The sequence below is a fragment of the Podarcis bocagei genome, assembly GCF_964188305.1.
Source record: "Podarcis bocagei genome assembly, chromosome: 12".
Lineage (NCBI taxonomy): Eukaryota > Metazoa > Chordata > Lepidosauria > Squamata > Lacertidae > Podarcis > Podarcis bocagei.
The window spans coordinates 55,345,914-55,365,913 of record NC_138137.1 but is presented as its reverse complement, the minus strand read 5'-3'; the positions used below and the strand labels follow the sequence as shown (position 1 = coordinate 55,365,913).

Below are 20,000 nucleotides of genomic sequence, written 5' to 3'. Positions count from 1 at the left end.
TTTGTGGGCCAAACTGAAGATCAGCAAACAACCAAAAAAATTGGCTGGGGTGGAGGCAAGCTACCTGGTGGGCAGCTGCCAGGCAGTCAGGAGCCGGCCAAAGAAGAGAGAAATGGAGAGATAAATAACAGAAATGGGTAGAAGAGGTACAGTAGTAAGTGAAAGGACCCCAGTGGACGGCAGGAGACAAAGGGGCAGTGGGATAGAGGAGGGAGAGGTGAAAGGAGCCCATAAGGCAAGTCTTGGAGGGTCAGAAGGAGGCAAGAGTTGGATGGGAAGCAGAGAAAGGGCATGGATATTTAAGGCTGCATTGAGGCAGAAGGAGAAAAGGGAAGAGAGGGAAAGAGACAGACTGGAGAAAGAGAGAGAACGCTGCCACTCCTTGGAATAGGAGGCAGGCTAGTCAAGCCCTGGTTGAGACTGGAGCTAGAAGAGAAGGCAAGTGAGGGGAGGCTGTGGCTTGGCCATGAGAGCATGATGGGGTCTGGGATGGCTATGATCCAAGCCCAGGCAGAGTGACAGCTCCACTTCCTGGTGGTGGTGATGATGGGAGAGAACCAATAGAGGAGGAGGAATGGGAAGCCTTGGAGAAGCCCTTAAAGACTAAGCGGTGAGTGGGCTTGTGGGTGCTTCCACTTTTCCAAGCACCCTGCATGGAATTGGACCAAGGAGGAGATCTCTCCCAGAAGAACTTACTTGACGATGGCAGGGGTCACCTGGACTGAGCACAAGTCTAGTTAATAAAGCATCTACGAAAGATATTTAAATCAGTATCTGTGTGCTTCCCTGGATCAATGTTGGAGACTGTGAGGTTTTTTTATGTGCTGCTTTGCTTCCGCCCAAGGCCAAAAAGAACCATTTCTAATACTCTTCTCCTCTGTCCTCAGGCTGAGCGCTGAATACCCGATCAGCTCTGAGGCTGCCTGTGACTTTGGGAGGCTTGTGAAGAGAGAGAAAATCAAGTTCAACAAATGCTATGCGGGCCTTTCAGGAGGAGCCGTTTTGTTCCTACAAAGCACACTGTCCTCTAATCCATGGTGCGAAGGTCGCTCTTTATCTAAGGCAGACTTTCTCAAGAATTAGTTAATTATTATAGAGAGTGTGCGTGTCCCTCCACAGTATCTCACACAAAAAGAGAGCCTCGTTCAAGTGATCTCAGTTGAACTAATGAACCCCCAAAAGCAGTTGTGCTAGGAGATCAGTAATAAAGAGGCAAGAGACAGGTTATGGGGTAAACTAGGTCTAGTTTATTAACCAATAGCTTAAGCACTTGAGAACACTGGAGTTTGAATAATCTAGTCCAACTTCCTGCAATGCAAGAATTCTGCCCACCGCCGTCCCTGGGGGAGCTCGAACCATCAACCTTCTGGTTAACAGCCTGAAACACTGATCCACTGTGCCACAGGAGCCACTTAGTAATTTATAAAACTTCCAAACTGTGTAATGGAAATTAGACAGTGTGTGAGTCTACCCTGTGGGAAGTCAAGCTAGCCTTGTGTGGTTGGGGTACAGTGGTACCTCGCACCGCCGGAGCACAATTTCTATTCTCATCCTGAAACAAAGTTCTTAACCCAAGGTACTATTTCTGGGTTAGTGGAGTCTGTAACCTGAAGCGTCTGTAACCTGAAGCATCCATAACCCGAGGTACCACTGTATTGTGAGACAAGGCTACAATGGCCCACTCATTCATCCCCTATTTTGGGCAAGCAAAAACCTAGCGTCCCAAAAGAATGGTGGTAGGCCCTGGCCTGTTCTCCAACTACTTGGCTCTGATGAATTCTGCAGGTAGGTAAGAGCAGTTGTCACTTGTTTGTAGCACATCACTAGTTGGGTGCACTCACAGACCAGCACACTTCCAATACATCACAACATCCTTCTGTCCATCCCACTCAACTGGCAGTAGTTCTCTAATGCCTCAGGCAAGTGTCACCCCCCCCCCAAGATCTACCTGAAATCCTTTTAAATGGAGAAGTGAGAGATTTGATTTCTCTTTCCCCACCCCCTTCTGATTGTGTTCTTCTGCTGAGCTGAGGCCCCCAAGCATGGTGGAATAAACACTCTAATGCTAAGCAAGAGTTCGATCTCCGGCATTGAATGTGTTGGCCTGGTGTGGGGTACCAAGGAGAGCTTGGCTGTCTGGCTGGTGTACCGGCCACCTAGCGCACCAGCAGCCACCCTGTCAGGCCTGTTGGAGGCGGTGGCCGGCTGGGCCTTGGAGTTCCCTAACCTACTGGTTTTGGGGGACTTCAACATCCATGCTGATGCCACCCCCCTCCTCACGGGCTCTGGACCTGGTGTCTTCCATGGTGACATGAGTTTGTTTTGGGTCCCACACACCAAGCAGGCCACACGCTGGATTTGATTTTTGGTGCGGGTAGAGTTTTGATCATGTCCTCACTTGTGGAAGTGCCATGGTATGATCACTACGCTCTGAAAGCCAGGACTGACTTCCCGCCCCCACCCCGCTTGGGTGGTGAGCCTATTTGCGCTGACTATATAAAGTATAGAGTCTATCCCATGACTGCGAGCAGGTGAGAAACGAGGAGAATTAGTTCCCTCCACTTGGAGATAGCAAAACAACTGATCCTAGGACCTGTTATTCTTTTTCTCTACTTAGGAGGCGGCCAACAGCATCTGAATGCCTTCAGTCTCCATGGCTGCAGGAAACAGGTTTGGATGAGAGGCAACAAGCAACAGTTACTTTCTCCACCACTAAACTGAGGAACTTTCTAGCTGAGCGGGAAAGAAAAAGGGCTCTACTCTGTTCCAAGTATGGCGTGATGACCGTGTAGTGAAACACTTTCAGAGAGAATCACTCTCAGACTTCCATCTCCACATGATCCTACTCACACCTAGGAATGTTTTATTATAATTTCTGGCTTCTGGACTGAAAAGGAATGGTCACAAGTAGGTGTGAGTCAAAGAATTGCTGTTCACCTGCATATTTATGTATCCACAGTAATCATAATCTGTATTTTCATGAATGGATACCAAGTCGCGGGTCATGCATATCTCTCATTTATCCTGCAATATTGTTTATCTGAAGATGTCATTATGGAGCGGAACAATTGTGGTGTACTTAAGGTGGGAGGCAATAATAATGGGTTAGATGAAACATTATGGGAAATTTCCTGTCTCTCCAGAACAGTTCAGTGTTGGAATCTATGACTAACTTCTGGAATCTCCTCCTTTCGTGATTGTGTACTTGTCAGTTTTGGATGCCCCAATCTGAAAATGTAAGAAAGGCCTTGAAAAATGTTTTCCAAGGTAACTCGTGGGTTCCTAGGAACACAATTTTATAAACTCTCTGAGCTAAGCAGAACACTGGTGCTCAGCAGCTAAAGAAGAAGAAGAGAATGCCGCAAAACATACAATTGATTTGTCAACAGGAGTCTGTAAAATACAAGCAAGCTGTGATCCTTCGATGCAACCAAGAACCTCCTTTGGGGCTTGGAGTAATGTTGGCCAGAATGACTGTCTAGCTAAGAAACTTGTTTTGACAGTTCAGGAAATGGATTTCTTGTTGAATATTATTATAATCTAAGCTGTAATCAAATCCCCCTCCCATTTTGCTGTGGAAGCCTGACTTGATACGGTGCTGCTTCAAATGTCATTCAAAACCTGTTGTTTTCAACTGATTGGGTTGTCAGTCTTTATGGCCTTTATAGTACTTTGTATAGCTCTCTAGGTGGCGCTGTGGGTTAAACCACAGAAGCCTAGGGCTTGCCGATCAGAAGGTCGGTGGTTCGAATCCCCACGACGGGGTGAGCTCCCGTTGCTCGGTCCCTGCTCCTGCCAACCTAGCAGTTTGAAAGCACGTCAAAAGTGCAAGTAGATAAATAGGTACCGCTCTGGCGGGAAGATAAATGGCGTTTCCATGCGCTGCTCTGGTTTTCCAGAAGCGGCTTTGTCATGCTGGCCACATGACCCGGAATCTATATGCCAGCTCCCTCAGCCAATAAAGCGAGATGAGCACCGCAACCCCGGAGTCGGCCATGACTGGACCTAATGGTCAGGGGTCCCTTTACCTTTACCTATAGCTCTCTGTTACAAGCTATCTGTTCTCTATTTCAGAGAAACACTCTTTCAGTAAAGCAGAGCTTTCCAAACATTTCATGTTGCTGACACTTTTCAGACAAGCATAATTTCACAACACAGTTTTACTAGCAAACTGGAGGTTAAACTAACCCCTTTCCAGCCCTGGGAGGAGTGCTGGAAGTCTTCATGCAACACACCTACACACTGCAGCTGACACACTAACATGTTGCAACACACAGTTTGGAAAGCTCTGCAGTAAAGGAACCATTAGCTTGTTCTCTGTCGTTAATTAACTTCAGATTTGGTGAGGGTGTAGTTAGTCCCTGAATGATAACCTAGCAGAACAAATATGGTGATCGTGACCAGATATGTGAGAGAAATGTGCTAGCCTGCAGGAATAATGGAACCTATCACTGAAACACAGGAGTTAATCTGCTGTGGGTACAGTATAATATGTTAATGCAGAACACCTTGTACTTTTCTAGGGATGCCCAGCAGGTCCGCAGAAGTAATTCTAGCACTCTATCGGCTATGAATCATTGCTTGATGATCCCATTAATTATAAGCAGCTGGAGACAGTGGCGTAGCATGGGTTGTCAGCACCCGGGGCAAGGCAAGTAATTTGCGCCCCCTAACCCGTGGATTTGCACCCCCTAACCCGTGGATTTGCGCCCCCTAACCCTAACCCCCAGATGTTGTGCCCAGTGCGGCCGGCCCCCCCCCTGCACCCCCCACGCTACGCCACTGGCTGGAGAGTCAAAGATATCATTTTCGCATGCAAAGAGTTTTGTCCATATATGAGAATATTTCATAGTCTTATCTGCGAGTGTATTTGAGGTCTTTTAGCGTAGCACAAGTAGTGGGCTGCATGCAGCCTAGCAGTCCAGGATGACTTCCAAGCAAAGACATAAGTTTCTGTTATCTGGCTAAGTTATTCCTTGTTTGGCACAATTGTAATCTCAGTTGCCATCAATATATTCCCTCTTTTGCTGTGCTAGGTAGACTTGATGTGGTATTTCTTCTGGAACAACCAAATTTATACACTGCCTTGGAAACCTGTTGTTTTCAGCCCATTTGATTGGCAATCTATATGCCTTATATTGCTGAAATTTTTGAATATGCCACTGGAACAAAGAAGCTGAATTATTTCTGACCTTTTGATTCCGCACGCACATTCAAGAGGCCAAACCTAACTGTCCAGGGCTCCTTTACCTTTCCCAAGGCTGTAAAAATGTGACTGGTTGTGAACCAGACTGATTCTTAAACAGTTGTGAGCTGTTAAGTACTAGCAGAAATCCATGGACTCGGGTGAAAGAACTAGGCCTTAAGATAACAAACTAAGAACTTTTCTTGAGCAAGCCACTTTGCCTTAATTTCTTTAGAGGAACATGAATCAAGCCAGCAAGAACAGACCACTGAGCTTTAAATTCTGAAGTGTTAGTGCAGAGAGTCTGAATGCTGAGAATTCACGAAGAAAATTATTTCTGCTGTCAGAAGTTTTCTTCTGTAAAATAACCTACATGCAAGGTGAGCTGACTTAAGAGTTCACAGGGAGGAAAGGTCTTGGCTTGCGAGCGGGATCATTTTTTGAAGTTGTCATGGCTTTAATCGGTTTGAAGTTTTAGTTGATCTGTGGAGGTAAACATCATTTGAGGAGGAAGGTATTTTAATGTAGAGTTTGTATTTTAACTCTACTAGCAACATCTGGACTAACAGCATATTTTCTTATGTATATGATGTGAATGAAGTGACTTACCTTTTTTTCCTATTTGCATGTATTTTGAGCACAACTAAAGATATTTATGAATATTGAGCTGCTTTGTTAAATAAATTATTTTAATAAAGATTTTATGCCAGAGTTGTTGGTGCTGACTATGTTATGATAGACTGAAAGGGTTTCTTAGGATGAAAATTAATGCACACAGTTGAAATAACCAGTTAGCAAAACACTTTGCATGACACAGCTCCTTTTATTACATGTCTAAGCAACCTGCCCAACACAGTTGCTTTAACTTTATCTTTATTGTTTCCTCATATTCCATTCATTTCCCATAAGTATTTCTTTTCAATTTTAAAGGTTTTACATTCGTGTAGAAACAAAGGTACAGACAAACAAAATAACAACAATCAAAATTACAAAACATAGGAGCAGCACAGAGGTGGTATTTTCCATACAAGTTGAGAGCAGATGATGTGGGGGAAATAAAAGCAGTTAAAAGCATGCATTCTTAATTATGCTTAAGCCTTTACACCTAAGAGTACTCATGACATTAATAGATATTCAAGGTACTCAAGATATTGGAGCCAGAATCAAAGCTTGCCCCAAGGACATTGTCTTGCACAACAATAAATAAAAGAGATAAAGTTGGTTGCAGGTGCAAAGATGAATGTTGACACATACCTGGAACTCTTCCACCTTGCAAATAGAGGCAAAGTCCTGTACATGTTATGAAAGGTACCTAGTGTACAAAATAGCTTGTGCCCTTATTTGGCGCAGGCCCATTCCGCTTGCTAATGACAACTGCAGAGTGAATCTACTGGGAAATGAGTTGCTTGGGATGACAGCAGTTTCCTCTATATTCCTATCTTAGGTCTCATCCAGACTTTCTTTTGTGCCGCGTTTCTAGGCTCAGTTCTGCACTCTAAAGCATTGTGTCTGAGCATTTCTCTCTCTCTTTTTCTCTCTCCCCCCCCCCCCATGCTTTCCCCACAAAAACCTGTTCTTTGCTGCTGAACTGGAGCAAAGGGCAATTCAATTCAGTCCAAGCCTTTCTGGGGGGAAAGGCTGACATTGCATAGTACCATTAAATGGGAAGAAGAACAGTTTAGGACCTAAACGTTTGTGTGGCGGGAGGGAGGGAGCAGTAAAGTTTTGTGGGGTTTTTGCTTGTATGCTTGGTCTTTCGGATGAAATCTCCTGTACGTGTGCTTACTAGGCAGGATGTGTGTTGTGTGCTGGGTAGGAAAAAGTGTCCAGGTGAAGCTTTTGAATTGTAAAGTTAGGACATTCCATGGGGTTCATAGTGCACAGAGCAAGGGAGGAACACAGTGCCTAGTTCTACACACACACACACACACAAACAACAACAACAACAACACACGCCTCTCACTTCCGATTGGAGTTAGAGACAGAGGGCTTATCCACACTTTGTCTTGTCCTGCTGCTTTCCCTGGGGAAAGCCACTCTTTAGTGCTCAATTGGAGCAAACGGCAATTGGGTTTTCTGCAGATTGATGTTTGTTCTGATTTACAGCCAAGGAGTGGGTTTTTCCCTGGGAAATAAGTGGAACAATGGGGAAACAATTCAGACCCATGCTTTCTAGGCATGGGACAAATGGAATCGTGTGCAAGCCCAAAGACAATGAGATACACCTGGCTTGCCAAAGGCCACCTAGTGAGCTCATAGCTGAGATGAGATTGTAACTGGGGTCCTCAGCTTTCAGCGCTAAGGATTAAAAGTCCTTAACCAGAAGAAGGAGTTGCAGGTGAAAGTATCTTGGTGTGAGAATGATCAAGCACCCCACCAGCACCCGATACTACTTTTCTGCTAACCCTTAACTCCACTGCTTTGACAGCAGCAGGCCTGAGCTTGGTGCCTTAGATAGATAAATGTTAGCACAGAATATTAGCTTACATGCTATCAATTCCACCACACTTATAAGGCCCCCAGTTTCCACTTCATTCCATAACAATGGGAAAATAAAACTGTAGGATAAAATGACTTGTTAAATGATAATGGCTTCTACCAAACATTCTGTGCAAGCGCTACGTTCTCCCACGAGCTTTTACCCACATACAGAAACATACATTTGATCTCTTTTTAAACTTATTTTGGCCTGAAGATTCACAGGCACGCGATAGCAGGTGGCTTCCTCTGCCTCCTAGCTTCAGTGGCGAAGTCGGTACCTGAACTGAACATCACGTGTGGGCTGCATCACACCAAACCCATAGCGGTTCTTGATTACAGGAGGGATTTCCTCCTCCACGTTAACCAGCTGCATATCAAAGTATGTCAGCATCAGGAAGGCAAAGAGTTTCACCTCATTGGTAGCAAAGTATCGCCCAGGGCACATGGAAGTCCCTGCACCCCATGGCATGGTGAAATATTTCACCTTTTCTCCATTCTTGTAGAATTCTTTTTTCCTGCCGTCTAGGCTGAGGAACCGGTCATATTTGAAAACATGGGGATCTGGGTGGATTTCTGGATCCATATGTGCTGCCACAAAGGGGAAAAGGGCAACTCTGTCTCCTTTGCGCAGAAGGTATTTTCTCCCATCGTTCATCTTGAGTTCTAGATCCACTAACACAGCCCTGATCAGCATAGGGGCTGCTGCCAGTCTCAGAGTCTCTTCCACAGCACTGTCCAAGATGGGGGTCTTGTCTAACATCTCCTTGGTGACATTAAGCACCGGACCCCCTGCCCTCACTTCCTGGCCAGATTCTCCCACCACTCTGTCCACTTCCTTCCTCACCTCATCCATTGCCTTGGGATTTTTCATCAGGTAGGCAAGAAGCCAGAAGGAAGCTGGGCCGGTATTACCTTGAGCCGCCCACAGGAGCAGAAACAGAAATCTGTCCCTCATGTATTCAGGCATCCCAGCCTCAGCCAGTTGCTCCTGCTGGTCAGTTATCCAGCCACTGATGTTACTCCTCTCATATACATCCTTCACAGACATGAGTTTCCAGAATAGTCTCTTCAGAGACTCAGCCTCTTTTCTCTCTCCACGAGACAGCGTGGAAGAAGCAAAACCTGGAAAGAGTTTGTCATACTTACGAAACTCTACAAACACCTCTTCAGAGCGAGTTACGTCACACCTCTGAGCATCTTCTTTGTTCTTCTCACCTTTGCTGGTTGTATTTCCAAACAGGGCTAGATAGCCAGCCCTAAAGACCATGTTGTAGCTGAAGTGGAACAACCCATCCTGTTTCCAGGACTTCTCCCCTCCAGCTGAACTCAGGCTATGGCCCATCACTCTGTGCAAGCTGTCCATCATGGCCTGGGTCATCACCACGAGCCCATTGCCCTTGAGGTGCTTCACGCTGGCGGTCTCTATTATCTTATGAGTGCTCATTTCTGGTTGAAAACCAAACACTTGGGCCACAAGTTGTGTTGCATATGCGTTGAAATCCAGCTTGCTTCTTGCTTCTTTCACAATAGCTCCATAGGAGAGGGGGTCCATCACAAAAGTGAAATAGTATCCTCCAAGCAGTACCGTGAAGATGTCCCCATGCTGCTTCTGCATCCTTTGCAAGAAGGCAACACCGTCCTTTCGGTAGCGCAGTGCATGTCCAAGCCACGGAATGAAGCCTTTATCTAAAGGGGGCTCTTTGGCTCCCCTCTGGCGGAACGCCCCCACCAGATAGAGCCCCCCCAATATGCATGCCAGGACGGCGCATAGGACCATCACCCAGAAAGCCATCTCTCGGAGCTCTGCGACACAAAAGCACAAGCCAGCTCTTGCAGAAAAAACAGGTGGTTATAAAAAGTTGCTTCGCATACCATTAATCTAGGTGGAGCCAGTAAGCAGAGCAAGCAAAGGTTAACCCTTGCTAAGGTTAATTTATTTGCACTAAAACAATATCTGAACTAGAGCTCGTAAGAGACGGAAGTGTTTTTAATTCCAGTTGTGGTTTATGTTTTTTGAATGTAGATTGAAAGTACACAGCTTTTAAATATTTCTTTGTTTTTAATCAATAGAAATGCAGATTTAACTCTGTAATAGATGGATCTGGCTTTGGAACAAAAGGGGAAGCAACAAGGGGAGGAGGAGGAAATGTGGATGACTTTGCAGGATGGAAACAAACATAAGGTAAGAAGTTCACGGCAAAGGGAGATCTGGAAGCGACTGGTGGTGCTGTAAATAAAGGAGGGGGAAGCTAAGTTACCGTATTTTTCGCTCTATAAGACACACTTTTCCCCTCCTGAAAAGAAAGGGGAAATGTGTGTACATCTTATGGAGTGAATGAAGGTGGGAGGCTGCTCAGCTCTCCCTTTAAAGAGCCGCACACATGCTCTGCGTGCTCTTTAAAGGGAGCGTGGCTCTTGAGGGAGCCTTCATCCCACTGCCTGGGAGCGGCTGCACTCGGCTATCCCATAAGCCAGAACAGCAAGAGGCTTTCCCAGAAGCCAGATCCCTCTTGCTGTTCTGGCTTCTGGGGTTCAGAATATATTTTTTTTTGTTTTCCTCCTCCAAAAACTAGGTTCATCTTATGGTCTGGTGCATCTTACAGAGCGAAAAAAACGGTACTTAATTTGAAGGTCCTGAAGCTATATGTACACAGAAACAGCCATTCATGGGAACTCGCATTTTTCCAAAGTTTGCAATGCAGGTTTTCTGGCAGCTAATGTGTAGAAAAAATGTGTACACTGGGGTAGTGTGCATAAAAATGCATATATTCACAAAAGTAAGATACAAAAATGTGGTATGGTAGGGTGTCAGACTAGGATCTGGGAAACCAAGGTTCTAGTCTCCATTCAACAATGTGACATGGAGGAGAGATAACTACATATGCATGCCACTATGAGCTCCTGGGAGGAGAGGTGGCATCTAAATGTAAGAATGAGGGAGGGAGGGAGGGAGTGATACCAGGAGGAAAGTAGGTAGGCAACCTAAGGCCGAGGGGCCGGATGTGGCCCAATAGTCTTCTCAATCCGGCCTGCGGATGGTCCAGGAATCAGCGTGTTTTCACATGAGTAGAATGTGTCCTTTTATTTAAAATGCATTTCTGGGTTATATGTTGGGCCTGCCTGGTGTTTTTACACGAGCAGAATGTGAGCTTTTATTTAAAATGCATCTCTGGGTTATTTCTGGGGCATAGGAATTTGTTCATAGTCCGGCCCACCACATGGTCTGAGGGACAGTGGACTGGCCCACGGCTGAAAAAGGTTGCTGACCCCTGTACTAGTGGGGATTTCTGCCATCAATTCCACCATGAATAAAATGGTTGTGCGCTGGTGCGCTGGTTCAGGGAAATGTAATAGGTAGCAACAGAAGGGTTGAAGCACTAATAGTTTACCTGTTTGGTGGGGGGGTGGGAACAGGGACACATGAGCTTAAGTAAGCACTATACCTCTAAACCAAGGGATGTGGGTGGTGCTGTGGGTTAAACCACAGAGCCTAGGACTTGCCGATCAGAAGGTCAGCGGTTCAAATCCCCGCGACGGGGTGAGCTCCCGTTGCTCGGTCCCTGCTCCTGCCAACAGAGCAGTTTGAAAGCACGTCAAAGTGCAAGTAGATAAATAGGTACCACTCTGGCGGGAAGGTAAACGGCGTTTCCGTGCACTGCTCTGGTTCGCCAGAAGCGGCTTGGTCATGCTGGCCACATGACCCAGAAGCTGTACGCTGGCTCCCTTGGCCAATAAAGCGAGATAAGCGCAGCAACCCCAGATTCATCCATGACTGGAAACATGGAGCATGGAAACACCGTTTACCTTCCCTCTGGAGAGGTACCTATTTATCTACTTGCACAGAGACCGAGCAACGGGAGCTCACCCCGTCGCGGGGATTCAAGCCGCCGACCTTCTGATCGGCAAGTCCTAGGCTGGTTTAACCCACAGTGCCACCCGCATCCCTTATACCTTCCTGCAGTTGACTTCATTAAGTCAGTTCAACTTTATTGCCGTTGACATGCCCTGCTAATAAAAACTATTCCTTGCAACAGGAGTGTTAAGCAATCGAAGGAAAGCTGTTTGGGGAATAATTGAAAAACAATTTCAGATTACGAAGGTTTGCAGTCACTGCAGAAACTAAATCAATCAAACCTAATCCAATGAAACTACACACTCAGTACCATTAAAGTAAAACCAAAAGGCACTGGGAGCTGTTCCAATTGCCACTAGTTTCGTGGCTCGTTCTGCCCCTTTGGGAGGCAAGGGATAGAGACAGCCAAATATTTATTTCGAAGAGACATGATAGAACCAGCGCTGCTCATGCTTTGTGTTCTGCAATCATCTCCACTGATTGTACAAGTCTTTGCTTTTCTTCAAAAGCTTGCTAACCAGCAGTAAGGTAAAGGTAAAGGGACCCCTGACCATTAGGTCCAGTCGTGGCCGACTCTGGGTTGCACGCTCATCTCGCTTTATTGTCCAAGGGAGCTGGCGTACAGCTTCTGGGTCATGTGGACAGCATGACTAAGCCGCCTCTGGCGAACCAGAGCAGTGCACGGAAATGCCATTTACCTTTCTGCCGGAGTGGTACCTATTTATCTACTTGCACTTTGACGTGCTTTCAAACTGCTAGGTTGGCAGGAGCAGGGACCGAGCAACGGGAGCTCAACCCATTGCGGGGATTTGAACCGCCGACCTTCTGATCGGCAAGTCCTAGACTCTGTGGTTTAACCCACAGCGCCACCAGCGTCCCAGCTAACCAGCAGTAGCTGAGAGCAATGATGGCTCTATTATGCAGTCTTCAGCACTTTGAGAACTTTGTTTCCAGGAAGATAGGAATTGAGGGAGAGTTAGCGGTTGACTGACTGTCCCACCCTACAGAAGGAAAAGTGTGCACCAAGAGAATGGAAGCAAAGTCCAATCGTGCTGGTGTTACTGCCTGTCAACCATAAATTTTACTAGCTTTATTGCAGAGACAGAGGTCTTACTGTGTGGTCTTTCTTGCACATTATCCAGGAATGTGATATGCGTGCACACAATGATAAACACATGCAAGATGATAGCTCAGTTGGTTGCTGCTAATGCCAAGGTTACTTCCAGGTTTCACCGCTCATGCATGCACAGATGGTCAAAATGACGACACGCGCATGCGCGAAAGCAACGAAACGCGACCTGCGCAGATGCGCAGTGGTGTCTTACATTCTGTTCAGGATGTGAACGGGGCTCCGGAACGGATCCCGTTCGCATCCTGAGGTACCACTGTACTTTCCCTGATCCCCGTGACATCCACATTCCTACTGTCAGTATATTAGTAGCCGACGTGTTGCTTGTTGTTGTTCAGTGTTCTGTTTTGCAACACAGGGGATTTTTTTTGGTGTACAAAGAAGTATGCTTGACATCTTCATTATATAGTTTTCACTGGATGCTAAATATGCACCTCTATACCCTGGCCTTTGACACCCTTGATACTAGTGTACTGGAAAAAGCAAAGATCACCAGTGTTGAAGCAATGATTCTTGAACATCGACTTCATTGGACTGGTCATGTTGTGCGGATGCCTGATGATCATCTTCCAAAGCAACTACTCTATTCCGAACTTAAAAATGGAATGCGTAGTGCTGGTGGTCAACAAAAGAGGTTTAAAGACCGTCTCAAGGCAAATCTAAGAAAATGTAGTATAAACACTGACAACTGGGAAACACTGACCTGTGAGTGCTCCATTTAGAGAACAAAGGTGTCAGGGGCTTTGAAGACACTCGAACTCAGGACGCAAGGGAGAAACATACTAGGAGGAAGGCATGCCTTGCAAATCTGCACCGTGATCAGCTCCCACCCAGAAACCAATGTACTCACTGTGGAAGGATATGTGGATCCAGAATTGGCCTCCACAGTCACTTACGGGCTCATTGTTAAAACCATGTTTATGGAAGACAATCTTACTCGGCTATGAGTAATCACCAAAGAAGAATATATCTTAAAACACTCCATCACATTCTCTTGATGGTTTTGTTTGTTTGTTTGTTTGTTTGTTTAAATTTATATTCACTTTGATTGTAAAGAGCAAACCCCAAAGTAATTTACAAAAGATAAAACAATAAAATTAGTAAAATTAATTAGTTAATCTGCGAAAACAATTACAATGTATAAAACACGATTAACAAAACAACTAAAAAGTAAGCTAAACAGCACAGTTATGGCAAAAGTCATATTACAGGGTTCATAATCTATAAAACAATATTGCGTGTCGAGGTCCCCAAGCCACCCCCCCAAATAACTCACAACGCACACTTAATTTTTGTTTAAGGTTTTTGGCATAATTTTGGCCACAACTTTATTTAAATACAAAACCGTGAGTGGTTGTTTAGGCATTGGTTAAGACTATCTGTCCCCCCGCCTGGGGACAGAACTGACTTCCGGGCACCACCGAAAGACAGTGCGGGGGAAAGCAAGTCGGGGAGAAATGGAGCTGAGTCACAGACCCTCAATTCTCACCCGCATGCTCCCCGAAGGCTTGCCGGCCCTAGTCCCATTCCAGGGATTGGACGAAAAGATGGCAAGCCCCAGGATTCCTTTAATGGACTTCCCTTTCCGCAGCAACCATGGAGGGGCAGGCCCAGCCTATCCTAACCCCTCCTCCACCAATTTATAACCAATGCCTAACCGCCAATCGAGCCCTTTACGCTCGCTGCCAACCACTCACAATCCCAACCCAACCTTCAACCTTGCAGTTACCGCATCCAACCAAACATCATTCCCCAGTACAGAGAGATGTACTCCATCATTACGGTAAAGGGCCAGAGCCATGAAGGTAATATCCGGGCGGGAAATAACCAATCCACCCAAATATGCCACCTTCTTACACACTACGGAATTAATGCGCTTCCTGGCCCTTTCAGCAGCCTCAGGTCGAGAAATGCCGTGCCAATTGCGCCTTTGCAGCAATTGTGACCAAAATATTTTAACTGTGGGTATTAAGGTCACCAATTCCCCCAAGTCTCTCTGAATCGTGGAGCGCAAAGTAAAGCAATCATAAGTTGCCACTTCGTTCTCCCCCAGCTGAACCACAATTGCCATGGGGGGGCCATCCGAAAGCACCCTCTGCTTAATTAGCGGGATGAATTCGCTCCACTGCATTCTGCGCCTGGACATCCACAACACCTCCACGTGCTACGGGAGGCCAAGACCCAGTCCCCTTCCAGACTGCCTAGCTCTGATGCCAGCCCAGTAAACGATGCTGTGCCCCACAATCCAGATGCGGACTGGAGCTAGAAACATGGGCAGGACGGCCGAGATGGCGCCCCCAGTCCAGACTCGTCAGGGTGCTTGCCAGCTCAGTGCATGATGCTGTGGCCGACAATCCAAATGCGCACAGCTGCTCCTATGAAAAAAGGAATAACAGACAGGCATCAGCACAGGCATCATTGGCGATGCTTCCTGACATAACCTTTGTCAGCGTCAGACTTCCAATGACCCGTATTCACAATCCTGTCTACTAACAGGCCCCAGTGCACAGCCTTTGCAGCAGCACCTATTTGGAAGGAATGAGGCATGTTCAGCGGTAGGCAAGCCACAGGCTGCAATAACTGGCGCACGACGTGAGCAATTAGATGCCTGTCGAACCAGAACCCATTTCTGTGCACTAGGATTGAGCCAGCCCCCAGGGGAACGAAAAGCCAAATATTTCCGGTATCCAATAACAGGGCAAGGGCCCACCTCACCTGTGACTGGAAGCCTGATGGTGGCAACCCTGCTCACTAGGTCTGACTTAGAGCTCCAGACATTTATGACAAGCTCCAAAGCAGATAAGGAAAAGTCCTGAGGCAATAAGCCTCCAAAATCTCAGCCCCGTGCTGGCTCCAACACAATTTCCCCCAACCCTCAGTACACCAAATTACAATGGAATACTGAAATAAGCCTCGTCTTGATCTTGAACCAGCCGACAAGTCTTAACTTGTTGCGGATACTGCATAGGTCAAAGACTGACCGGCTTCCTGCCTGCTGTCCTGTGAAGGTCAGAGCCTATTCCAACCTTCCAAGACCCTGCGCACGACACACTTTTAGAAGGGTCTCTGAAAAATTAAAGCTTTACTCTAGCAGACATTGCAGCGGACTGAATTCTGATAGTTTTAACAGTGCATCCGATCTGCAGCAGGTGGGCAAATTACTGCAGGTCCTGCTCAGAGGATGGGGGCAGGTTCCTCTGAATGGCCGAGGACTGCCAGCTAAATTTTAAGAAATCAGTCCAGGCCTTCTCATAAGACCTGAAAGCGGATGGGGAAACGTAAGCTACTACTCCTCATAATTATTAATTGTTGCCAAGTGCCACAGGAGCTCCAGAAAAATCCGGCTATAGCTGGGCGTCCAGAGCCCAGGATCTGAAGCTCTCCAACTGAAAAAACGGGATAGAGCGACAGCAAAACATTAGATGATCCCGAAATAAAGCGAGCAGAAACGCAATATTAAACCTTAAGCAGTGCGAAGACTCTGCCAGAGCATGAAGACCGTTTTGCCAGGATTCTTACACTGCCTGGTTATCAGACCAAGACAGACCCAACGGTCCCTAAACTCCTCAGTCCAGATGTGCGCTGACACTACAATGGGGGAAACTCGAGAAAAGTTAGGTTACATGTGATTGCCTTGCCCTGCCAGGCTCAAGGCCACTGTACATGATGATGAAGGGACCCCGGGCCATGAGACCACCTGGCCAAGCAGGAATGGAAGGGGCAGCCTGGAGCAACCACCCTGCATGCAAAATTTAACTGACCTAGTAATGATAGGATCTGACAAAGCAACACTTGCTTCAGAGGAAGCATTACAAGGCAAACAGCTTTTCCACAGGCAAGCAGATGTTTGAGCAACGGTATCCAGCTAGCCCCCAAATACGTTAAAAGGGGGCAGTAGGACCCACTGTCCTCCACTGCCAACAGAACACCCAGCTCCTCAGTGAATAAAGGGGCATCTAGTAAGCTAAGCAGAGGCTGGTGTCACATGAACCAGCCAGTAAAATAATCCACATAACGATACCCCCAGTTAAATGAGTCTTGACTCGCAATGTTCAATCCAGAAAGGCGCTAAAGGACTCAAGTGTTGCACAGCCTATTGAGCAACTCACTGGCATCGCCTTATCAATATAAGGACCATCCAATTAAAGCCTAACTACTTAAAATCTTGAGGGTGAACCGGCAGCAGCCTAACAGCCGATTCAATATCGCATAATGCCAACAAGGCACCTCCTCCAATTTGTTGGTAAGCTCAACTGCCTGATCCAAAGATGCATATTTCACGGAACAATTCCGGAGGGATGGCATCATTCACTGAGGTGCCTTTGGGATGCGATAAATATGGATCAGATGGAATTATATGGGGCTTTCTTGGGGACGATCCCCAATGGGGATAAATGAAAATCGGGACTAGAAGGAGAATGAAGGGGATCCCACCATACGTCCCAAGGCAAGCTGCTTCCTAACCTTCTTTCCGGCTACCACAGGTAGCTCTCTAACTGGCTTTTGAGTTGCTGTATCCTGAGCCACTGGCTGAAAAGCCAGAGGAATCCCGAAACCTTGGGAAAAACCCTTCCCACAAGCACAAAGCTACTGACCCATCTAGAAAACCTTTTAGCCAGGCTTTCAAGGGAGATATTTTTATGGAAATATGGGCGAGAGGTATTGAGTTATTGCTTGCCAGTCCCCACTTGGGCAAGATGCCCTGCCTTGAGTTGCCACCATGATGTGCAAATTTACAGGGCCAACGTCCGCCAGAAACCCTAAAGAAGTCCCAACAAAGCTGCCACCGGGCCAGCTTCCTGCATACCAGCTTCAGGGACTTTCCATTTGAAATGTGGAGCTGCGCAAGTGGTCCACATGTCCCCGTCCCTGCGATCCTAGCGAGCTAAGGGGATGATGGCAGCCCTGCGTCTAACATTCCCATCATAGTGAATTACCACTTATAGAATAGTGGGGTTGGAAGGGACTCATCTAGTCCACTCTCCCACAATATCGTCATCATCATCCTCATCATCTATTTGTACCCCGCCCATCTGGCTGGGCTTCCCCAGCCACTCTGGGCAGCTTCCAACAAAATATTAAAATACAGTAATGCATCAAACATTAAAAGCTTCCCTAAACAGGGCTGCCTTAGATGTCTTCTAAAAGTCTGGTAGTAGACATCTGGTGGGAGGGTGTACCACAGGGCAGGTGCCACTTCCGAGAAGGCCCTCCACCTGGTACCCTGTAACTTGGCTTCTCACAGTGAGGGAACCACCAGAAAGGCCCTTGGCGCTGGACCTCAGTGTCCGGGTAAAGTGATGAGGGAGCATGCAGCTGTCCCATACAGGGACCAATCCTGCAACCTAGGCATTACCGGCACCATACACTGACCAGCTGAGCTATCCAGGATGATCCCTAAAGACCTGGAACAGCCTCACCCTGACCCCTGGAGAGGTCCAAGGTGATGTCTGAATCATCATCAGAGCCCAGTGATGATTTACCTGCAAGGAGGTGTAAGCATCATCCCTGCTCCACTTTTTCCTGCCTCTGAAGACGCTTCCTTCCGGAAGAAGGCACCTGGGGCATCAACAAGTCATCCTCTGCAGGAGAGGCAAGCTCTGGAGGCATCTGGAAAGGCCCTGTCATAGTCTGCAAAAAGAAAAAAACCTAAACAATGTGAGGAACAGGTGAAACCAATGCTTTGCACCACATGGGGACGCTATGCAGGCCAGAAACGCTGCCAGAGGCCATCAAATTCTAGGGCCAAGCCCTAGGATCACCTGCTAGGCCAGACATAAATGTTTCCAATGAGATAACAAACTCGAGGCAGCCCACCGCCTGTCCAGGTACCCCTGTTTCCCCTTTAGAGGGAAGCACCTCCTCAAGAAACCCAGAGTTCTTTTTGGGAGCAATATCACAAATGGGCCAAACTTACCCAGCAACAAAATAGTCCAAAAGGAGCAGCTTGTTTTGCCTTGTTATAACAATGGCTAAGTGGGGGATATGAACCCTGTCTCCCAGGTCCTAGTCCTGTACTCTAGCCACTAAGCCACAATGGCTCGCCTCTAAAATGGCAGTCGCCACTATCAGGGAAAAACAAACTTGAAGAAAATAAACTTGTTCAGAAACAGCATAGTTAAAGAGCATACAAAGAGTGCTCATTGGAGGCACAGTGAGCCTCTGGCTCCACTCTGCCTAAGATATACATTAGCAACAAGTGAGCCTGCAAACAAACAGATGCATTCTTATAGAGAGAATGAGTCACATGTCACAGAAACTGAACAATTTACTGTACTGCTAACTGTAGCAGGCTTAGGCTTGAATGATATGTGCAGGCCGTGATGGCCTCCCTGCTTCTGCTCTCTGCCTTTTATAGTCTCATTGCAATATTAAAGGAACTCAACATAGTGTGCCTGCCCAAGGCTAGATAAAAACTCGGCCAACAGCACTGCATGCACCCAAAATAAAGCCAACCTATGGGAATACTATAAATGAAAGTGATTCCAGGTAAGCTGGGAACAGCCCTGGCTAGCCCCACAATTAAAAGGCGAAAGTGGGGAAAACCTTTTTGCAAAAGAAAGCCCCTAATGGGGGCTCTCTCCCGATTGGGAAAGGCAAGCCAAGGAGGATTATGCACAGGCAGCGCTCACAGGTACAGGGAGAATCTTCCCAAAGGGCAGGGTAAGTGGTGGGGTGGGAAATCAAACGGGGGGGGGAAGGGGGGAATTAAATTAATTAAGGGACTAGAGAAGATTAAAAAGAAGGGGAAAATAAAGAAATGTAACCAGACAATGAGAAGATCGCTCCACTATCCTCCAGACGGTCCAAGTGCTCCAGGTGATCCGTTGCACGCAGCAAAGAGAAAGCTCCAGGCTGCTTGCAGAGTACTTAAACATTTTACCCCTCCCACCAAAATTGCAACATAACTTTTACCCCAGCAACCCAGTGAACCAATCACTGCCCCAGGCCATCTTTAGAGACCCTGCCTGGTAACAGAGGGGTGGCTCAGCAGACCCCACCGCAACACGTGCTCTCCATGAAGGAGAACACGCTTTGTCAACATAAACAAAACAGCAACCAAAAAATAAACTAAGCACTGTTGAATTCATACACCCCCACCCCACTCCCATGACTCATAATCTTTCACTCTATTTAGTTCACATAAAGACACATACGGGATGCGGGTGGCGCTGTAGGTTAAACCACAGAGCCTAGGACTTGCCGATCAGAAGGTCAGCGGTTCGAATCCCCGCGACGGGGTGAGCTCCCGTTTCTTGGTCCCTGCTCCTACCAGTTCGAAAGCACGTCAAAGTGCAAGTAGATAAATAGGTACCGCTCCGGCGGGAAGGTAAACGGTGTTTCCATGCGCT

General features: G+C 46.9%; 2 protein-coding genes and 1 long non-coding RNA gene across 3 annotated transcripts in view; 1 reads left to right on the top strand and 2 right to left on the bottom strand.

The window, feature by feature from the left end:
• OBSCN (obscurin, cytoskeletal calmodulin and titin-interacting RhoGEF) overlaps window positions 1-4,111 on the top strand; it is a 285,408-nt gene extending 281,297 nt beyond the window's left edge. Inside the window, exons 115-116 of the mRNA XM_081163401.1 lie at window positions 888-1,037; window positions 2,618-4,111. Of these exons, the coding sequence (XP_081019527.1) occupies window positions 888-1,037; window positions 2,618-2,792 (325 nt within the window). The 3' untranslated portion in view covers window positions 2,793-4,111. The remainder of the gene's footprint in view (window positions 1-887; window positions 1,038-2,617) is intronic.
• A 1,877-nt stretch (window positions 4,112-5,988) lies between these two features.
• LOC308569621 (5-beta-cholestane-3-alpha,7-alpha-diol 12-alpha-hydroxylase-like) lies at window positions 5,989-9,513 on the bottom strand. The gene has a single exon (XM_081163770.1). It carries the CDS (start codon window positions 9,456-9,458, stop codon window positions 7,926-7,928), a length of 1,533 nt encoding a protein of 510 aa, XP_081019896.1. The 5' UTR covers window positions 9,459-9,513; the 3' UTR covers window positions 5,989-7,925.
• A 4,424-nt stretch (window positions 9,514-13,937) lies between these two features.
• LOC308569739 lies at window positions 13,938-19,687 on the bottom strand. Its single transcript, XR_014000780.1, has 2 exons — window positions 18,132-19,687; window positions 13,938-16,236 (listed from the first exon to the last, which is right to left on the bottom strand). It is a non-coding gene; the product is annotated as an uncharacterized lncRNA (long non-coding RNA).
• Window positions 19,688-20,000: the final 313 nt, after the last annotated feature.